Genomic DNA, 21,186 nt, shown 5'->3' on the forward strand with positions numbered 1-21,186 from the left:
CATGGGGAAGGCGAAAGAGCCGTCCTTGGCCCTTTCCAGGGCTTTTGCTGACCTCCTGGCCTACTGTGTTTGTGCAAGCAAGTGTATTCTCTTTCCATGATGCTGCATCTTTATTCACAGCATTGTGCAATGCAAATAGCGGTGCGTTTTCATTCTGTGCATTGTTCAACCCGAGGGTTGGCCATGCCTGCCCATTGTGCTGGGCTTGGGAGAGAGCCAGCAGCATTGCTGATGTGATTTTTGTGGGAGGAGGATGTTTTCTCGGCTCTGCCTGGATCGCTAAATGGTTTTGTTTCTCCCTCTGACACACGCACAGAAAGGAAAGGGAGCTTTGCTGTGGGGCAAGAGATCATGGCACTAGTGTAGTCAGAGCACCACAAAAAACTATGCAGGACTCATCCACTTCCTTGACTATGGATGGCTACCCCAGCAACGTACCAGCGTTCCTCACCAAGCTGTGGACATTGGTAGAAGATCCTGAGACCAACCATCTCATCTGCTGGAGTATTGTGAGTACAACTAATGTTGGGAGCTGCTAGTTTGGTGTTTGACAAGCCCTTGTAGGACACTGTGTGTCATGTGCAACTTACAGGGGCTTTGTTAGCCAGAAACCACGCAGTGGTCTCCGAGAGTGATGTGTACAACTGGTATTTTTCAGGTACCTAACCTAACCAGTCTTATGCATGTTTACTTCTATGCCGTGTTGAGTTCAGTGGGGTTGCTCAAATGTAAGGTCTAGTTTGTGCATCAGACAGACTTGAGATGATGGAATTCTGGGCTACAGTGCTTCAGACTGTAGGTGGGCTGGAGTGTCAAGCTGGTTTGTTCCATGTTCCCAGCATAAGTTTCCTGAATGTAATAAGCTTAGTATATTGGGGAGAAAACTCTACCTCTGAGGGAGAATGCTGTGTGCTAAGCTTGATGTGCTCATTTGTTGTCTGTGAAGAGCTTTCCCCACTGGGGAGCACTTGGAAATGCAACTCCCCACCTACAATCTGTGGGCCAGAACCCCAGCACTTCATTCTGCATCAGTTGCTTGTCTACTGGTGAGGGGGGAGAAATTCAATTTGGTTCACATTTAAAGGTGAGCTTAAACTCATTCTCACTTTCCTAAACAATATGTGAACCAAGACATGGCCATCCTTCAAATCCATAATTCTCCAAATTTTGCAATGAAATTCTCCAGCCAAGGAATGTTTGCAAAAAAAATTGGTAAAGTGCACATAAGAATGTATATATTAGTTAAAATAATTACACAAATAATAATTAATATACAAATATTAAGGAACATTGTTTTGCAAAAATGTGCATACTAGGAGAAACTTGCACTGAAATGCCAACAAATTGCAAACTGATCCAAAAAACTATATGAGAAATTGAAATTTGTCAGATTTGCCCATGCCAACTGTTTGCATGAAATTGTAGCTGCCTTCCCCTATCAAGTTGTTCCTGGAGCTCTTTTGATCACCTGTTTGTTTATTTCACAACTGTTTGTTCATAGCTGTCATCTTGCATAGGAAGGCAATGGGCCTTCCCGCCTTTCTCAACCTGGTGCCTTCCAAATACCTTCTTTGGCTGCCTGATAATCTGTGACCATTGGTCATACTGCCAAGGAGCTCAGTGTGTCATACACTGTTCTCTCCCTCCTCATCTAATCCCACAACAACTGTGTGAGGTAGGCTAGACTGAGTGGCAATGACTGGCCCAAAGTCACCCAGTGAGCTTTGTGGGAGATTTAAACCTTGGTCTCCCAGGTCCTAGTCTGAGACTTTAACTTAACCACTAAACCACCCTGGCTCACTGGAAGCTGGGGCCCACCAGTATCAGGAGGACACCATGTTGGGCAAGGGGAAGCTGTGAGGATCAGTGCAGCACACAGACAGACCCCCCAAGTGTCCCTATTTTCCAGGGACGTCCCAGCTTTAGAGAAGCTGCCCTGGTTTCTGATTTGATCCTGGAATGTCCCACTTTTCCTTAGGATGTCCCTATTTTCACTGGAGAAATGTTGGAGGGTATGCACAAAGGTTATTTTTCCATGGTGATTTTAATTTCCAATCAGTTATACTTTCACTTGCTACATTTTAATAGCTTGTGAAGCGTTTCTTGATGGCTGTAAAAATTAGTTTTTGCACGTTACTGGCCACTGTTTCATTTATCTTATAACCTAAAAGTGCTGCTAGTTTATTTTGATTACAGATAATGAAGTGTGTCAATGGTAATTGGCTGATATGGAGAAAATATAATGTTTGCTGGGGGGGGGGGTGGTTGGGGGTTGTTTTTGTTGGAAGCAGAAATTAGTAGGATTTAACTAGTTTCACCTGACCTCTGAACATGGGATATACGTCTTGAATGCCTCTAAGTGTGGCGGTGCTCAAATCTGCAGGACTTTTCTATAAAATTACCCACTAAATGTCTCAACCCAGACTTTAGAATCAGTAGTTAAATTTGTGGGTGAGAATTTTTAAATCTTATTTTCAGGGTGGATGTTTTAACTCTGTGTTGGGAGTAATGATGGAAAGAAAGAAAGTGAGCCGGGGTACTTTCTTTGGTTCATTCTCTTCCCTCCTTTCAGACCACTCTTGTTTGTGAATTTAAAAGAGAAAAAATCCTGCCTGCATCTTGAGCAAATTCTAACTGAGAACTGGTTCATGGTCTGGTTTTATCATTCTCAATATGGATAACTGTATTCCATAAAAGTAAAAAATACATTAAATGTAAATTCTGAAACATTGGGTGGTGCTCAGCTAAGTCATACTTAGACCCATTGAAACCAACAGACTTTACTTATGTTAACACAATGATTTATGTCGGTCTGCTCCATGACTAACATAGAATGCTGCCCTTTTGCAAAACCATTTTAACGGTACTTTTTTAAAAAAAGTTTAAAATGCACTGTTTTGCTCTAGATACATATATGTGCACAAGCACACAAATATGATGTGTTGACAAATGTTTAATCCTACTTGGGACTGAGTTGATCTCCCTCATACTGCACTTGGACATCCCAGTAAACTGTGGGTGTTTAAGAGGATCCGGCCAGCAGACTGGATGTTGTGCTCTTGCACTCGCCAGTAACCTGATGTCACCACAACACTAGGTGACTCGACTTTAAAGAAAAGAATTAGGAGTACACTTGATGTGCATTCCCAGTTCTTCTTTTTGGCCATGGCTTGAACTTTTCCATACTTGATGTCATACATGATGATAGGCCTTGAAAAGTTGGGTGGGATTTGCCCAGTGCGCCCTGATGATGTGGGTCTAATTAGGCTGAACATGCTGGAGGTTTCCCACTGCCTCACTAAACTATGGATTGGTAAGATGTAAATGAACCTATCATCCTCTCCAGCCTCTTCCATGATCGCAGGAGGACTTAAAAGCATTTGCTTCTAGTCAACTGCAGTGTGTTTTGTCTGAACCAATAAACTGTGGTTAACATTAAGTAGTCCTAATTTCAAACAAGCCACCTTTGAAACTGTGGTTTCTGAAACTTGCTTGTTAGCCCCAGTTTTGAATCTGTACGGCATGGCAAGCCATGGTCGAAAGTTTCCCAAGTTCTCTACCTGCTTAAGGAGGAAGAGCAGGGAAGCATGTTAATCTAGGACAGTGACATGGGGTTTAAAAGCTCTTCCTGTGCCTAGAAGACCCTTTACAGCCTTCACCCCAAACTTCTCCATTTTGGAGAAGCTATGTCAAACTGGCCCCTGCCACACACATCTGTTGTCTTACATAACATGAGATGTTAGGCAAGTATGAATTGGGAGTTAAATCACACACATAAACATATATGCTATGTAAGTTGCACATTATGGAGTAATGTTGATCACAAGAACTTTGCATGTAAAACACATTTCAGGGAGCATCACATCTTGATGCTAATGAAATCAAAGAAGAGAATAAAGTTAAACCAGAACATCACTTTTATTTTCATTTGGTGGTGTGTGTGTGGGGGGGGGAGAGCATGTGTTTTTCTGACCAATGTAAGCCACTCAACCAACTAGGTTTTATTGTCCTAATCTCATCTGACTGTGTTCCTAACACAAATTTTCTTCTCAGTTTACCAAATGGGAAAGCAAAACTGTCAATACAATAAAGGATTATGAGCCTATTGTCTATTTACTTGGAGAGGTCTTTAACTGAAGATTAGATGGGGAAATAGAGACATTCTGGGTCACCTTGTGTCCCATGCAGCTGGATGCTACTTGGAAAAACTGTTTTCAGATAATGAAACTGGGAAATTATTTTTACAGGGATACAGAACACCATAACTATATATAGAAATGAAAAATGGTTCTGTAAGTTGACTTTTTCATGGAATTTCCCAGTTCCACCTTTACCTGATGAGTCCCTCTGGGGTCAGTTCAGTCTCTTGCCGTCCACTAAAATACGGTAGACCTCATTTTATTAAAGTTTGTTTAATGGACCATTTGATAAAATAGTGGAGGTGCATATTTCACAGAAGCTTGTGGGCTACTTGCTTTCCTTTAGCACTATAGAATTACACTTGACTGCGGCAGCCAGTAAAACCAGTTCTTTTTTCTGGGGGTATGCAGGGGTACGCAAACCCCTAAACATTTTGTGAATCTAAGTTTGGTCTCATTGAGGGGGCAGTGTTACAATATGAGTAGGAAAATGAGAGTACCAATAAACATTTTTTAAAGAAAAAAAGAACTGAGTAAAACTGTTATTTTGTCAGTACTGGGGTTACTGGGGTCTGAACAGCAGCAGTTCACTGGAGGATTGCTAACTTTCACTGCTGACTAAGGAGGTCAGAAACATTAGGAAGACACTTATTTAACAAAGTAATAATAGTAAATAAAAATAAAATAAAACCGTGCACCTCACCCCCAAGACCATTCCATTGTTAAATATCCACCCTCCCAAAAATTCAACCTCTCTTGCGGTGGTTTGACCCATTTCCGTTTTAACAGTACAGATTCTACAAATACCTTCCATATCTCCTCAGAATAATTTCTCCTGCATATTTTCTGTTTTACCTTAATAGCACATGTTAATTTATCATTAATAGCTATATCCCACACCTCTATATACCATTCTTCCATTTTATATTCACTTTGCTACTTCCACTTCCTAGCTATAACAACTCTTGCAGCCATCAGTAAAGGAAGAGCTTTTAATGGTAAGAGCTGCTCAGCAGTGGAGCGGACTCCCTCAGATTGTGGTGGACACAATTACTGCTGAATGGGTATCGGGGGGGGGGGGGCTTGTTCTACCACCACCTTCTAGCAAGGAAGCTTGATCCCTATTTAAAATTGGAAACTAGTAGTGTGTAATGTGCCGAGATCTATAATTGGGAAGAGGAGCTATATTGATATTCACACACTGGGCCTGTTCATGCTTCCATTTGCCCAGGCACATTCCCCAGAGAAAACCCACGGTTTAGTGCCGAGTCGGCCCAAATGGCAATCAGGTTTTCTGCGGATTGCTGTTTGTTCTGATTTAGCAGTAAATAGCATGTTTTCCCAGGGAAACCTGTGAGGCAAACAAAAAACCACTCAGATCTGTGCCTAGGAAGCACAGCACAAGTGAAAAACCTCTTGGATTCACGCTTTCTAGGTGCAGGATGAGCAAAGTCTGAACGAGCCCACAGTTAAGAGTATGTGTTATATCTACATACATATATGCAGGGTATCTGTGTGTACACATTTTGGGATTTTAAATAAATAACACACTTTACTAAGAAACAGACATAAAGATAAAGGGACCCCTGACCATTAGGTCCAGTCGTGGCCGATTCTGGGGTTGTGGTGCTCATCTCGCTTTATTGGCCGAGGGAGCTGGCGTACAGCTTCCGGGTCATGTGGCCAGCATGACTAAGCCTCTTCTGGCGAACCAGAGCAGAGCACGGAAACACCGTTTACCTTCCTGCCAGAGCGGTACCTATTTATCTACTTGCACTTTGACGTGCTTTCAAACTGCTAGGTTGGCAGGAGCAGGGACCGAGCAACGGGAGTTCACCCCGTCATGGGGATTTGAACCGCCAACACTGAACCACAGTTAATTACATGCTACAGTGTTTGTATTGTTGGCAGATCATAATAAAAAAAAACCAAGGGAAGCCTTGTGGTCCATAAGAAAAAAGTTCCAAAGATAAGGAATACTGTAATTTTATTAGGACAAACCAAGAAGTCACAAAAATGTGGCGACCTTTCCAGTTCTTCAAAACTTCCATCAGGCAAAATGATACACAAAGTGGGAAGGACGGGGGTTGGATGGAGATTTTATTATTATTTTGGTAGAAAAATCAGGTAGGATGTTGCAGCAATGAGGTCTGCTTATGGGTTGGTGTTTCACGATGAAGACAGCAGACTTAAGTGCCTGTCTGGTGCTGAGGTACCAAACTGCACACCTGAGAAAATAAAACCTGGCTTACAAGATGGTTCGTTCAGTGTGCCCGGCTGGGCTGGGCGCAATGGGTTTCCTGGGGGGGGGGGGGGTGAGCTAGGCATGCTGACATCAGGTGCACCCACACCTGCACACGTGACGTGCATGGTCCTGCACAAAAAATTGTGGGTGCCCTGCCTCTTCATAGGGAAAGTTGTGGGGGCTGGAGCACCCACAGCCCCACACATTCGTCGCCTGTGGTTCTCTGCCAAGAGGCATTGTTTGTTAGTGACTGCGATTTTTGCATTGCATTGTCATTCATCATACAGTTTTCTCCTTTCTATACTTGCCTACTAAGATATTGCTTAATGCATCTGACAAAGTGAGCTTGACTCCCTGAAATGTCATGATAAAATATTGTTACATCTCTAAGGCACCACAAGCCTCACTCTTAGATTTTCAAGTATTTAAATGTGAATTAAAGCGCCAACAAACACACCTCAGAAATGGCAGCCAGGATGCAAATTTCAGCCTGTCCTTTGTTTGAAAATGGTGGTTTGTTATTAATCCGGTTTCACATATTTGTAGAATCTGTTTAGCATTAGAGCTTTACAGTAATGAGCAGGTAGCTAACATTGTTTAACTCTTTTTTTTTTCCTTTAAAGAATGGTTCCAGCTTCCATGTTTTTGATCAGAGTCGGTTTGCCAAGGAGGTGCTGCCTAAGTATTTCAAACACAACAATATGGCCAGCTTTGTGCGACAACTGAACATGTGTAAGTAACATTCCCAAGATTTAGAAAGTACAGTCTTGCTTGTATGATGGAGGAAATGTCATGATTAAAATGAATTTTGTACTTTTAAAATGTGGTTTTAGTACGTTACCAGACCTAAAAAGCAGAAGCACTAGAGCTGACTTATGTATTTGGCAACCTAGTAAGTTAATGTTTGTTAGAGGCATTTAAGTTTATGATATATTCACATACAATGGCTGCCAAGAGCAGCAAAAAAAGAAAAAAGAAGGTGCCAGGTACTCTGTACTGGTGAGCAGCACCACAAAGAGGCACAGTTTAAAGGTGAAATAAACGGGATACCAGTTTTTAAATTTCACTTCTCTTCAAAGAATTGAGATAAAAATAATAGTGACATAAATAAAAAGTTATATATCAGCAGCTAGCAAGAGTTCAACATGAAGGAAGCAAGAGACGGGGGCGGGGCGGGGAGAGAGACCACTGGTCTCTCGCTTTTCTGGGTCCACAGCCAGGGGCTCCTTTAATCTGGAGGAGGCAGGGTAGGCACACTGAGAATTCTCCACTGCCTCCCACCTTCTTGGGGGCTCCACACAAAGTGGGAATAGTGGAAATATTGAAGATGTAGACTTATTGCTGATCTGGGATTTTGACAGATGCTTTTTTCCCTCTGTCCTCTAGAACTGGCACACTGATTCACAAGCACATGTTTGCCACATCCACACTTTTGTGCAGTCATAGATGTATACCTAATGTGTAAATCAGCACCCCGCCCCACCCACCCTCCTGCTTCTCACCAGGCTTCTGTTTTTCCATTTAGATGGCTTTAGGAAAGTGGTGAACATTGAACAAGGCGGCCTTGTCAAGCCTGAACGTGATGACACTGAGTTCCAGCACCTTTATTTCCTACAAGGCCATGAACACCTCCTTGAGCACATCAAAAGGAAGGTAGGAAATGCAAGTAACTATTAGGCTGTTGTGATCATGTGCTACGTACGGCCTGCTTGGGAGAGGATAGGAATTACCTCTTACCATGCAGGTGGCATATACATAACATAAGAGTAAAGATAAAGGGACCGCTGAACATTAGGTCCAGTCATGGCCGACTCTGGAGTTGCAGTGCTCATCTCACTTTATTGGCCGAGGGAGCCAGCTTACAGCTTCCGGGTCATGTGGCCAGCATGACTAAGCCACTTCTGGCAAACCAAAGCAGTGCACAGAAATGCCATTTACCTTCCCGCCAGAGCGGTACCTATTCATCTACTTACACTTTGATGTGCTTTCCAACTCCTAGGTTGGCAGGAGCAGGGACCAAGCAACGGGAGCTCAAACCGTCAACATTCCAGTTGACAAGTCCTAGGCTCTGTGGTTTAACCCACAGCGCCACCCACGTCCCCCAATGTAAGAGTAGCCCAATACAAAAAAAAAAATTCATCCCCATCAAGTCCTAGTGAAAGCAGCATTGAGTCCAATGGGACTTAGGGCAGCTGCATACACTACATGGTATTATCATTATTATATTTAATTTAGATACCAGTTAATTGCCAAAACAGCTTCTAAGCGATTTACAAGTATAAAACCAATTACCAAAATATAGTTACACATCATTAAAATATGCAATAAATAATTGCATCAAAACATTAAAATCAATATCCACAATTAAAATATTCAGTGAACAAACCCATTAAAACAGCAAGCATTATATTGTTGTTGTTGTTGTTGTTGTTGTTGTTGTTGTTGTTGTTATTTTATTTTCCACCCTCCTTCCCAGCTTGAGCTCTGTAGGATTATCTAAACCTGGGAGAGATCATGTGACATCAGGGATTGCCCCTGCCATAGTCCAGGCTCTGGACAAGGGAAGGTGTCCTCACCAGATAAAAATAACACTTGCCAGCAAATGTATTTATGTTTCCCTGACATTCACCCACTGCATTTTTAGGAGTACGCTTGCAAAAGCTCAGGAATGTACTGGGTGAAGAGGGCCTTAGTTGCATTTAGCGTTCCCTGGATTGTGTTTCCTACCTCACACATTTGCACAATGTATCCTTCTATTTCTGCTTCTTTCTTTGGTTGTTTCTTCAGGTATCCATTGTGAAAAGTGAAGAAACCAAGATGCGCCAAGAAGACCTTAGCAGATTACTGTACGAGATCCAGATCCTGCGGGGTCAGCAAGAGACAATGGAGTGTCAGGTGCAGGACATGAAGCAGTAAGTGAATGCTACCAGAAGCATCCTGGCAATGCAGGGGGTAGAACTAGATGACCCTCGGGGGTCCCTTCCAGCTCCACAGTGCTATGATTCTATGGCAGTTACCTGAATATGGGCCCATCTTTACTCCAGATGTCAAACCTACGATTTCTATGTCAAAGATTAAGGCCTGACATTCAAATAACTGTAGACTGTCTCCAGTTTGGGTGAGCGCAAGGGCCAAGGACTGTGCCCAATCTTGGCAGGAGTTGTGGCAGGGGTCCGAATGGACCCAAAGAGAGAAGACAACAAAAATTGATGCAGCCTCATAGTTAGATATCTATATATAAAACTCTTAAGGTTCTCTAAGGACAACCTTCCCCTCCCTTTAGTAAGGGAAACAAAAGTTACTGGCACTTATGATTTCCAGATTGTCAGTGCAATCCTATAAATGTTATCTGAGAAATAAGTCCCGCTGAGGTCAGTCGTGCTTATTCTGTCGTAGGTTTGTTTAAGATTGCTGCCAGAATCACAAAGGCCTACAAGTACGCATTCACTGTTGATTCATTCAGAGACTCAGCCCGCGGTTCTCTCTTCCTTTCAGGCAGAATGAAGTTTTGTGGAGGGAAGTTGTGTGTCTCAGGCAGAATCATTCACAGCATGAGAAAGTGATCAACAAGGTAACATTTCTGTTGATGCCAATAATGTGGTGGGGAGTATTTGCTACTTGCAGATTGGGGGGCGGTTGGCTTCATTGAAATTGGCACATGGTCAATGGTCAGGGCTTTCTCAAGGAACTCAGGAGAATGTGGTTCTGTGCGACAGATGGGCTCATCTGATACAGGAGTGGGGAACATTTTCAACCCAAAGGGCATATTTCCTCATGAGCGGCATTCCCACATGGGCAACCTCTTAGGTGCCACATGCCAATGCTGGGCAGGGTTAGAGGCAAAAGTGGGTGGAGCAATAGAATGGACTCTTGCCTCTGTACAATAGGCTACATTCCAGCCATGCAAAGCCTCATGTTTATACACACTTGCACACACACTCTTCCATCTGTCCTTGCCCTCACAGCCTGAAGAAGACAAGCTTTCCTAATTTGTGCAGATGCTTCAAGACTAGGATAGCTACATTTCATCTCAGGAATCACCCAGGTTTCTGATCCAATGTGGTACAAAGTTGGGGTGCCTTCTGTTGCCCCTGGGCAGGGTAGCATCTATCAATATGACCACCCTCCCCAAGAGTCCCTTCCTATTCCAAGTGTTGCATGTTCACTGCATTCATTGAAGAGTGCACACTTTTGATGTATGCTTACATTCATGTTGAGGAAGATGGCCATGTCTGTCTCATCTTGCCTGCCCCTGTCCTTCATTTTTGGAAATGTGAAAGTTGCCTTATATAAGAAGTTGCCTTACATCAAGTCAGATCATTGCTCCATCTAGATCTGTGTTGTCTACACAGACTGGATGTGACTCTCCAGGACTGCAGGTTAGGGAGCTTCTCAAAGCACTACCTACAGATGTTGAGGGTTGAACCTAGATCTCCATGCAAAGCATGTATCTTCTCCATGCAAAGCAGTTGCTTGCAGCCCTCCTTCCCCCGGAAGGGAGCTCCTCCTTGAGTGAGCAGAGAGGTGGACGGTGGAGTGCTGAATCACTGTGCTGACTGACAAACACCTGACCTTGATTTCCCCTGACAGCTGATTCAGTTTCTCTTCGGCCAGCTCCAATCCAGCCCCAGCAATGCTGGAATAAAGAGAAAGCTGTAAGTACCCTCATGTGACTGCATGGACATGCACGGGCAAGAAACTAGTTGGGGGCTCACCCTTCATTTTAACCCCCCCTCCCAGCTTAGCTCCAAGTGGCGTGGTAGGTCACCAGACCTGGGCACCATGGTGACAGAAAAATGAATGGGGCTGGGAACTGATGAGTCAGAGCTGCTGACAGGTCTCATTCAGTGCCCTTGGAGAACCACCCTGTCAGCTTGCTGTGACCTTTGTTTTAGTGGTATACAGGGGATTGAAAGAAGAAAATTTGAAGAGAAAGGGGAGTGGAGGCAAGGTCCCCTGTGGAAACCACAGAGAGGTTTTCCAGTAATATCATTACAGGGGGCGGGTGGGGGGGAGGTGCACCTATGGGACTGCCAAGCCTATTAGGTGAGCTTATTAGGTGGCTGTAAACAGATGCAAAGTCTAGGGAAGGCCTGTGATGGTTTGCCATATGGACAGCCTAGGAACATTAGAGCTGCTTTGCTGGAGTAGACCAAGGGGAGGTCTAATTTAGGACTCTAGTTGCAGGAGTAGCAACCCCACAGCTCTGGGCTCAGAGAACAAGCTGCTGTATTTGTGAGCGAGGGGTGGTGTGACTAGTGTTGGCAGGGGCTGATGGGAGTTGTAGTCCAAAACATCTGGAGGGCACCAGGTTGAAGAAGGCTGGTGTTGTGGAAATTGCTTTGAATGAGTGGGGAGACTGGACTTCATGGAGCAGTTTCCGTGTGTTTGTGTTTCCAAGTGCCACCTGATCAGCTGAGAAGCCTCCTAAAGCCCCAAAGAAGCACCAGCTGTTCTTTCCTTTAGCTGCCCCCGGAAAGATTCAACACTCACCCCCCAGAACCAATGAGCTTTTGATAGTGTTCTTACAAGTCACACATCAGAGTGACTGAGATTAAGGATTTGGGCTTCCTTCTCTCAACAGACCTCTTATGCTGGATGATGGCAACTCTACTCCACAAATGACAAAGTTCAGGAAGCATTTGTCTTTGGATCCCATTCATGACTCCTATTTCATCCAGTCGGTGAGTTTGGGATGACATCCATCTAATTTAGTCTTCTTGCCTGCTCTTATTTATTTGCAGGGTGCTAGCAATTAATCAAACATTTTTTTTAAAAAAGTTTTAATTATTTTTAAACATACACCTGAAGCTGTCTTTTCCCTGAGTCAGATCGCTGATCTATCTTGCTCAGTATTTGTTGTGTACAGCACTGAGTGGCAGCAGCTCTCTGGGATTTCAGATGGTAGACTTCTCCAGCCCTTACTAGAGATGCCAGGGACTTACTGCATGCGAAACACATGCTTTGCCACACTAGGTTACCCTTTCAGTACAGATACTTGCAAACACTGTGAGTGACAGCAGATGCTATCTATGAAGAAGCAGACATTCTTTCACATATAGGAAACATTTCCTCTTTTTAAATGGTCCCTGCTGAAACAAGGGCCTGTGTGCTTCATCTCAAAGCAAAGAAGTCATGCTTCTGCCCCGCCCACCCACCCCCCTGCTTCAAGATACAGTAGTTGCTTTATTCATGTTCGCATCTATGCAAATTTAATCAATTATTCAGTTAAATTTAAATTCTAATTCATTTAAATCAGATTGTTCCACTCAAGAATGCCTCCATGTTTTGCAAAAGCAACTTGTAGGCAGCACATTTCCGTTTCACCAGGCCCTTTGGCTTTTAATCATCTGTGGCCTCAGAGGGGGGCATGTTTTAATCCAGTTTCTAAAAAATAGAATTGCCTTTTAGATTTTTCTTTGTTTTCTATTATCCCAGTTTCAATGTATTTATCTGTTTGGTTCTCTTGTATTGTAAGTCACTTGGAGTTACTTTGTTTAAAAAAGTGAGCAATAAAGTTCACAAAATAAACTTGACTGGAAAAAACACTTGCGTAGCAAGTCCCCCCCCCCCCCCAAGGAAATAAAGACACAAGACACAAGAGTTTAAGCTTAATGGGTCAAATTAGGCCACAACTTTATTGATTACAGGAATTGAGGGGTATTCACCACAGTTTAAGAAGGATATTGACAAGCTTGAACATGTGCAGAGCCTTATGAGGAACAGGAGTTAGCTATGTTTAACATGGAGAAATGTAGACCGAGAAGTGATATGATCGACATCTTCAGTTATCTAAAGGACTGGCCAATGGAGGATGGAGCAAGTTTGTTTTCAGCTGCTCCAGAGGGTAGGACCCAAACCAAAGGATTCAAATTACAAGAAAGGAGATTCTGACTCAAGATTAGGAAGAACTTTCTGACGGTGATGTTAAGAGCTGTTCAATACCTTGTAAGGTAGTGAATGGACTCTCCTCCATTGGAGATATTTAAACAGAGGTTGGTTGGCCACCTCTCAGGGATTATTTAGCTATGATTTCTGCATTGCAAGGCTAGCTGACCCTTGGCTTCCCTTCCAACTTTACTGTTCTGTGATTCTATGACTTGAAGTGGTCTCAAATTTAATATTGTCCAATTGGTGCAGGTAAGGTAAAGGTAAAGGGACCCCTGACCATTAGGTCCAGTCGTGACCGACTCTGGGGTTGTGGTGCTCATCTCGCTTTATTGGCGTACAGCCGGCGTACAGCTTCCGGGTGATGTGGCCAGCATGACTAAGCCTCTTCTGGCGAACCAGAGCAGTGCACGGAAACGCCGTATACCTTCCCGCCGGAGCGGTACCTATTTATCTACTTGCACTTTGACATGCTTTCAAACTGCTAGGTTGGCAGGAGCAGGGACCGAGCAACAAGAGCTCACCCCATCGTGGGAATTCGAACCGCTGACCTTCTGATCGGCAAGTCCTAGGCTCTGTGGTTTAACCCACAGCGCCATCCGCGTCCCCATTGGTGCAGGTACTACTGGTATATAGAGCAGCTCCCCACACATGACTTAAGTCTATAGGCTAACATTACCCAACTGCACCGCTGACTGTTACAACGGCGCTTTACTGTTGCATTGTTTAAAAATATGTCTTTCCCCCCATCCTTGCCTGCAGCCATCTGCAGAACCTGCTTCATGCTTAAACAGCCCTGCTGTCCCCGGAGGACCAATAATATCAGATGTTACTGAAGTGTCGCCATCTAATGCTGTGGTCATGCAGCTTTCTTCCAACAGGGAGAGGTAAGAAAAATCAAGTGTTTTAGTGAGCAACATGGATGGATGTAGGAGACAGAAATAAATAAATGCCACAGGAGACTGAATAGGCCAGTGCCAGCTTTGCCATTAGGGGCTCCTCCAGACGGGTGGTTTTTGTCTCCCCCCCACTCCTGTGTGTGTTCTGCAACATGTGGGATACAGTGGTACCTCGGGTTAAGTACTTAATTCATTCCGGAGGTCCGTTCTTAACCTGAAACTGTTCTTAACCTGAAGCACCACTTTAGCTAATGGGGCCTCCTGCTGCTGCTGCGCCGCCGGAGCACGATTTCTGTTCTCATGCTAAAGCAAAGTTCTTAACCTGAAGCACTAGTTCTGGGTTAGCGGAGTCTGTAACCTGAAGCGTATGTAACCTGAGGTACCACTGTACTTTAGTTGAGATTGCTGCATAGCAGGGGGTTGGACTAGATGACCCTTGGGATCCCTTCCATCTCTGCAATTCAATGATTCTATAATTCTACGTCACTGGTGCAATAATAATGCATTAGTGGTGGATTTATACTCAGTCGTCTGCTTATAATGCTGCTTTTGCAGGATGGACTCTGCCTATAGTGAGAATATCAAAAAAGGTTCCCCCTGCCACTTCTGCCTTTCAGTCCCCCCTCCCCCATTGTCTCAATTAGCATTTCCAATATTTATTTATTTTATTGCATTTATTTCCCACTTTTTTTCCAACAAGCTCAGGGCAGTGTACATGGTTCTCGTCTTCCCCATGTTATCCTCACAACAGCCCTGTGAGGTAGGCTTAGTTGAGAGACAGTGATTGGTCACCCAGTGAGTTTCCTGGCTGCTTGGAGATTTAAACCCTGGCCCCACAGGCTTAGTCCAACACCCTAACCATGATACCACACTGTATTCATGCCCACTGCTACTCTCCATTTTGCACCGTCCTCTTGATATGGGTGAGGAACTGACTTTCATGCACGTTGGTTTCTGCTGTGTTCGTAGTTTGGCCCTGGAGTGAGTTGAAAGGAAAAAAGCATCAGGGTGGCGCTGAAACTTGTCTTTGGTTCAGGGAAACCTGCCTCCTGCTGGTCAAGGAAGAACCCATTAGCCCTGAGCAGAAAGCCGCATCCACAGATCCTGCTGTCCCCTTGATTGGCTGTAATGTCTGCTCAGACCCTCCTGTGTTGCCTGTTGCCATGGTTCAGTCTGTGTTAGACGGCAGAGGGAGCTGCGATGTGCCACAGCCAGCAAGTTTGCAGACACTTGACAGAAGAGGCAGAAGGGCACCTCTAGACAGGTGAGGGGAGGAGCGCCACTATGTGCTCTAGCACCACACTGTTTCATTGCTTGTGGGTGGAGAGTATTGCATGAAGGCTTTAATAGTTGCAGCTATGCAGATATTTGCTTGTGCTTTAGGGGATCCTGAGGATTCAACTAGCAAAACACTGATTCTTTAGGTGCTCATCACAGCAAAAAGAACTATGGCAGAGATGGGGAGTGTGTGGTCCTCTGTATGATCTGGACTACAATTCCCATCATCCTTGAGCATTGGCTATTCCAGTTGGGGCTGATGGGAGCTTGAGTCCAACAACATCTGGAGGGCCACAGGCTCCCCATTCTTGGTCTATAGCTTAACCTAATTCCAGGTTAAGCTACGAAGTGGATCCTGGCATGAGACTCATAGGAGAATCCTATAACTTTCTTCAGAAACTTGTTATGAAGATAAAATGGGGGAAGACAAAACACCATGCCCTTGCCTTCTGTTCCTTGGACAACAGATGGGGGGAAAGAGTGTTGATCCACCTGTTATACAAATGCTTAACCTGAATCCCAGTGGGCAACTCTTCCTCTTGTGTTTTCACAGAGCAGAAATCTCTGATCCTTTAGATGGTGCTGATTTGAATCTGGAAGGCCTTCAGAACCTACTGAGAAACCAGCAGTATAATCTTGAAGCTGCCAGTCCTTTGGATGTAAGTTTTTGTCTAACCATGATAAGAGTTTTATAGTTCCATCATTCTTGTTTTTCAAAGTTGTAGAAGCCACCCTTAGAGCAGATACAAGTCTTCAAATCCATAAACTCCTCACACACATTGAACCTAACTGGTTTCTGAATGGTAAATGGTAAAAGATACTGTCGGGGCTGCCCAAAGTCCCAGCTCACAGAGGACCAACGCCAGGTCGTTGTTATATACAAAAGTCTTTATTGAAGTTCAGTTTCTATTTCAAAGCCATGGCGTGCAGCTCTACGTCTTAAACCCTAGACCGTCGAAGCTCCGTCTGAATCTCCACCCCCCAGACACCAGTTTAAGACTCTCGCCTTGCTCCACCTCCTCCTCTGCTCTTTCCTCCTCTGGGTCCGCCTGTCCGCTGGGGTGTTGCCCTTTCTGGACTCTTCTGATGCTGAGTTCCCGGATTCTTCCCCCTCCCTCCGGCGGGCTTTAGGACCTGGCTCCCAATCCGTGCTTCCTGCTGTCCCGCGCGCCTGTACATTTGAACTTGGCGCGCACGCCCAGCCAGCAACCTTCCTCCTGACCGTTACACTGCTCCTGTCACTGCTTCCCCCCTCGGGGGGGCTAGCTGGACCTGACTTCCCCTCCGTTCCCTCACTCTGCGATGGAGGCGTGGCCAGTTCTGACTCATCTTCTCTCCCTACTGGGGGAGACGCTGGTCCCGATACCTGGGATCCTTCCCCCCCACTACGCTCTGGTGGGGAAGCTGGTCCTGATCTCCAACTGCTGCTCTGGGAGTCCCCGCTGGCCCCTTGCTTCTGGAGCATCCCCCTTGGGACCCCCCTTGCCCTGGCCATCGGCGCCCCCTTCTGTGAATCTTCTGATTCGCTGGAGAGGCTCATGGAATCTCTCGGGCCACTGTCATCTTCTCCTACACTCCCCTCAGATTCTTCCCCTTCGCTCTCCATCTCCTTTCCTCCCTGTGTCTCTGCTCCTGAGCCCCTGACAGATACGCTTTGAGATTATCGGGTTTTGCTGGAAAATTTTGAGACTTGGCTGACTCAATTAAGCTCACTAGCTGGCAGAGATTTCTGGAATTAAAATGAATGCAAAATGCACCCTCCAGCAGCAGCATTTTATTATTTTTAACCTAGAAATTTGGCTAATGAAATCTGAGTAAGCAAAATTTGGGCATTTCCTTTCCTTTTAGAAAATTTCAGGCAAAAGAAAGAAATGTACACAATACACGATTATTAACTTATGGAACTCCCTGCCACAAGATGTTCCCATCACAATCACACAATCTTCCTAGCCTGCCCCCGTCCGGTGCACAGAGTTTGGGTGAGTCAACAAAATTCAGCCACTGGTGGAATTTGGTTGCTCAGTCACCCACACAGGCTGTTCTGAAGGCCTCCAGGGGCTGCAGAATATCTACATTTATTTTATAGCTTTCTTTGCTGCCGCCTTCTTCTTCTTCTTCTTCTTCTTCTTCTTCTTCTTCTTCTTCTTCTTCTTCGTAACTAGAAATTTTTCAAAGAATTGGCAAAAACTGTTTCCTACAATCTGAATAACAGAAATCACCATGACTGAGATCCTACCTGTAGAATTAATTATACAGTTTGATGCCACCCTGATATCTGAGTGAGATTCCAGGGGGTCCAGGCACTTACCCAGGGTTCATGGTTCCTTGAGAATGAGGCACAGTGGAGACTGTGATGTATTTAGGATATATGGTTTATTTATACATATATAGAACCGGAGCCTACGGGGGGGGGGGAGCTCACAGCATTAACACCCCAATAGTGCCTTGCTTCCCCCATAGCCATAGCCTTGGATTTGAGCAGAAATCAAACATGGTTCTCTCTCTCTGTGACTTCCAAGTGTGCTGCTTTTCCGGCTTCCAGCTCTTAGCTTAAATCACTGCACTCTCCACTCTGGCCTTTGTTTTTCTAACTACTAGCCAGTTGAGGAAGGGAAGCACACCCATTTTGTTTCTGGCACAGATCCATTTCCTTTGTTCCCTTAATGGCCCATTACCTAGGCTATCACCTAGGGTAATAAGGGTCTTGACATACCCCCCCACCCCAATGTGGGCAGAGCAGGAATCAAATGAAGCAAAAACCTTATATCCTCCTGATGTTTTTTAGCTGTGGTTCATCTTACACCTTGTTTGTTTTAGGTTTTCAACCCCACTATATCTGCAAGTGAATGGAATTTGAATGATGTGGAGGCCAATTTGTCCTCGGTAAGACATGCACGTGCAGGATGGGAGAGGGGTGGGGGTAGCATCTGAACACCACCAAACACCTGTGGCATTGAACTGGGAGGAACTTGCAGGAGACTCTGAGATAGGGCTGGACAAAGTCCTTCCACACAATACAAACAGAACCACACAGACGTTCGCCTGGCCTTCATTCCCATGAAAAGTGGGGAGGGGGAAATTTCTAGGGCCTGGTCATAGCCAAGGGAGGGTGTGGGGAAGGGCAGTCACCCCCATCAAGTTAATCAGTACAAAATACTTAGCTGAGGTTCTGCCCCCCCAACATAAACCTGCCCCCCAATATAAATCCTGGCTATGCCCATGTTCTAAGGTGATTAGTGTGAATCTCTAAATACTTTTGGGTGTGGGATATGTTTACTAGAAGGCTGGGTTGGCTTTTGCCTAGGAGCCCAAAATTTGCCTAAGGATGATGGAGAAATTTGATTTAGTTTGCATTTAAAGTTGAATCCACCAAACTTGCACAAGATTGAACAATATGCAAACCAAAACACAGTCATCCTTCCATTAATGCACTTCTCTGAATTTTGCAATGCCATTCACCAGCCAAGTAATATGTGCAAAAGATATTAGTGAAAATAGCATGAACATAGTAGCCACGTGCCCAGGCACAGCTGCTTTGGGCCTTAGACAGCCTCTCTCTGCATTTAGTGATGGTAGTTGCCTACCTAGCACAGCTATTTCCAGTACAGCAGATGTAATGTTACTGCTTCATTGGTTTCTCTGTCACAACCCCCCTTTCTTCCTGCCTTTGTATAATTGTGCATTGTTGTAGTTTGTGTTTTTGCATCAGGACACAGATGCCAACTGTGGATCTGGAGAAGAATGCAAATAAAAGGTCCTCCCGAGTGTTAAATCCCCAAATTAATGCCTCTTGCTCAGGTACTGCTCATAGCTAACCTTCCACACAGATAAGTGACAGTCTACCATGCAGAGGCTGATTTTGCTGGCAGAAGCATCCCTAATTAGGAGCTCTTTGCAAGCAATTCAGCAAGTTGTGACATTTCAGAGAGAATGAACTTTTTGCTTTTTCATTTGGCCTCCTGTGCTACCTTCTACCTCCTGTGCAATTTTCAGCAATGCAAGCCCCGTCTCAATAACTCTGTTTGCACATAACACTTTCATAGCCAGGACTCCAGAAGCATTTAATCTTAGGGTGTGTTCACATTGCTGCCTTAGAACTCAGTGTTGTTTTTGGGTGCATTTTACAGCATTTTGCCCTTAGCAGTTCACATCAACCTGCCTTAGTGTCAGATTTGTTTCTGCTTGTGTGTGCACCTTGGACCCTTGCCAGGTCAGGCTTCACCCCTGCAAAAGTGTTCACCCCTTGACTGGAGTTGCATTAGAAATGGTTTGTGGAACAATACATCCAACAGTAGTCCTTTATAACAAAGTACAGGATAAATGTACATTTCGGATAATGTTTTGTGAACATGGATTCAAAGCTCAGCACTGGGAATGGTAACTGGGAATGTGAAACGAGCCCTTAATTTCCACTAATCTTGGCTTGATGTCGTATGGGAAGCAAAGATGCTGTTATAAATTCTAGTCAGTTGCAAACAAGTATTCAAGGTCACTGGGGAATTAAGAAATCAAGAATATTCATAAATGTATATTGTTCATTTAAAAAAATCAGAATGAACCTTTCCATCTGAGACTTGGTGAGTTAGGTGTCTTTCTATGATTCATGGTCATGGGCGGTGTGTGTTTGTGACTGGCACAAGAGGGGAACGTATAGTGCCTGAGGTAGGACATTGTAAAATTTTGCAGAGCTTCTAGAGGATTGTGAAACCCAGAGGTTCCACAGAAACAGGGTTGAAAAACACTGCGTTAGAGTGAGTTGCTGTATGTTGTTACAGTCTAACCTGCCTTCTAAAATTCAAAGATTTAGCAATCCGATAACCTAAATAAAAACATTGACACCTATCACATGGACCATTGTCTTATTCATTGTTCATCCTCCCCTCTGAGAGAGTAGATGTTATGTCACATTTTGTTTAGATCTCTGCCAATTCATGTTAACTAATACACTGGTAGAAATATTCTCTATTTTCTATTTGTGTTCTTAGGGAGAGACGTCATTCTGGAAAGCATCTGTCTGCACTTTTGGAGGAGCAACACTATGAATGTACCAAACAGTTTATCTTTTTACACTGGGTCTAGAACAGCACCTTCCTTCTTTCCTGTTGTGGACTTTAAAATCCCAATCTCAGTTACATCCCATTGAACCTGATCTCCCTGAATGAGAATGATGAGTGATCTTTTGCTTAGCTTAAACTATTTATGCCTTCCCTCCCCCCCCCCCCGGGGGGGGGCATCTAGCAGCCTGAATGTAAAGAAGTGGAAGTCAGTCACTCATAACAGATACACAAATGTGATGCAGTCATTTTTGTTTCTCTGTCAAAGGTTGTGAGTGACAGTTAGCTGTCAAAGGGATTATCTGTCTGTTTTTGAAACTCCCATCATGCTACAAATGAAGCTTTTTATTTCCGAACTGCTACTGACAGTGAGTGAGGAGGTGATCCCTACACACTGCTTTGGTCCTGTCCAATGCTCTGTGTCCAGTTTTTTCTCATGAGATATCTTAGACCTCAGTAAAAAGGTACGTATCTTCCCATGTTCAGTCTGGGTCCCATGATCTCACAGGGACCATCCTGGTCATTGTCTCATCTCTCCTGTTTTACTATTGGTGCCTAATTCCCCATTTTGGTTACATCAGCACATAGTGCTATATTGACTGTTGTGCCAAACCGTGACATTATATCAGGACCAGCTTGACAAATGCCATATCTAGCTTGGAGCCAGCTGCATGTCTTACGCG

The 21,186-nt window shown here is 44.4% G+C and overlaps 1 protein-coding gene across 1 annotated transcript; it reads left to right on the forward strand.

Annotated features, from left to right (window-relative positions):
* Positions 1 to 345: 345 nt before the first annotated feature.
* HSF4 (heat shock transcription factor 4) lies at positions 346 to 20,982 on the forward strand. Its single transcript, XM_079988329.1, has 13 exons — positions 346 to 509; positions 7,008 to 7,116; positions 7,910 to 8,037; positions 9,172 to 9,296; positions 9,880 to 9,955; positions 10,975 to 11,039; positions 11,969 to 12,068; positions 14,035 to 14,159; positions 15,208 to 15,435; positions 16,003 to 16,108; positions 18,267 to 18,332; positions 19,141 to 19,247; positions 20,435 to 20,982. Exons 1-12 carry the CDS (start codon positions 387 to 389, stop codon positions 19,198 to 19,200), a joined length of 1,311 nt encoding a protein of 436 aa, XP_079844455.1. The 5' UTR covers positions 346 to 386; the 3' UTR covers positions 19,201 to 19,247; positions 20,435 to 20,982.
* Positions 20,983 to 21,186: the final 204 nt, after the last annotated feature.

Source organism: Podarcis cretensis, assembly GCF_951804945.1.
Source record: "Podarcis cretensis genome assembly, chromosome: 8".
Taxonomy (NCBI): domain Eukaryota; kingdom Metazoa; phylum Chordata; class Lepidosauria; order Squamata; family Lacertidae; genus Podarcis; species Podarcis cretensis.

Bases quoted from the DNA above. Each gene is read 5' to 3' on its own strand.
- HSF4 (XM_079988329.1), top strand. From the start codon at position 387: ATGCAGGACTCATCCACTTCCTTGACTATGGATGGCTACCCCAGCAAC. The intron at 510-7,007 runs GTGAGTACAACT...TTTCCTTTAAAG, and splicing joins ATCTCATCTGCTGGAGTATT to AATGGTTCCAGCTTCCATGT. The intron at 9,956-10,974 runs GTAACATTTCTG...TTCCCCTGACAG, and splicing joins ATGAGAAAGTGATCAACAAG to CTGATTCAGTTTCTCTTCGG.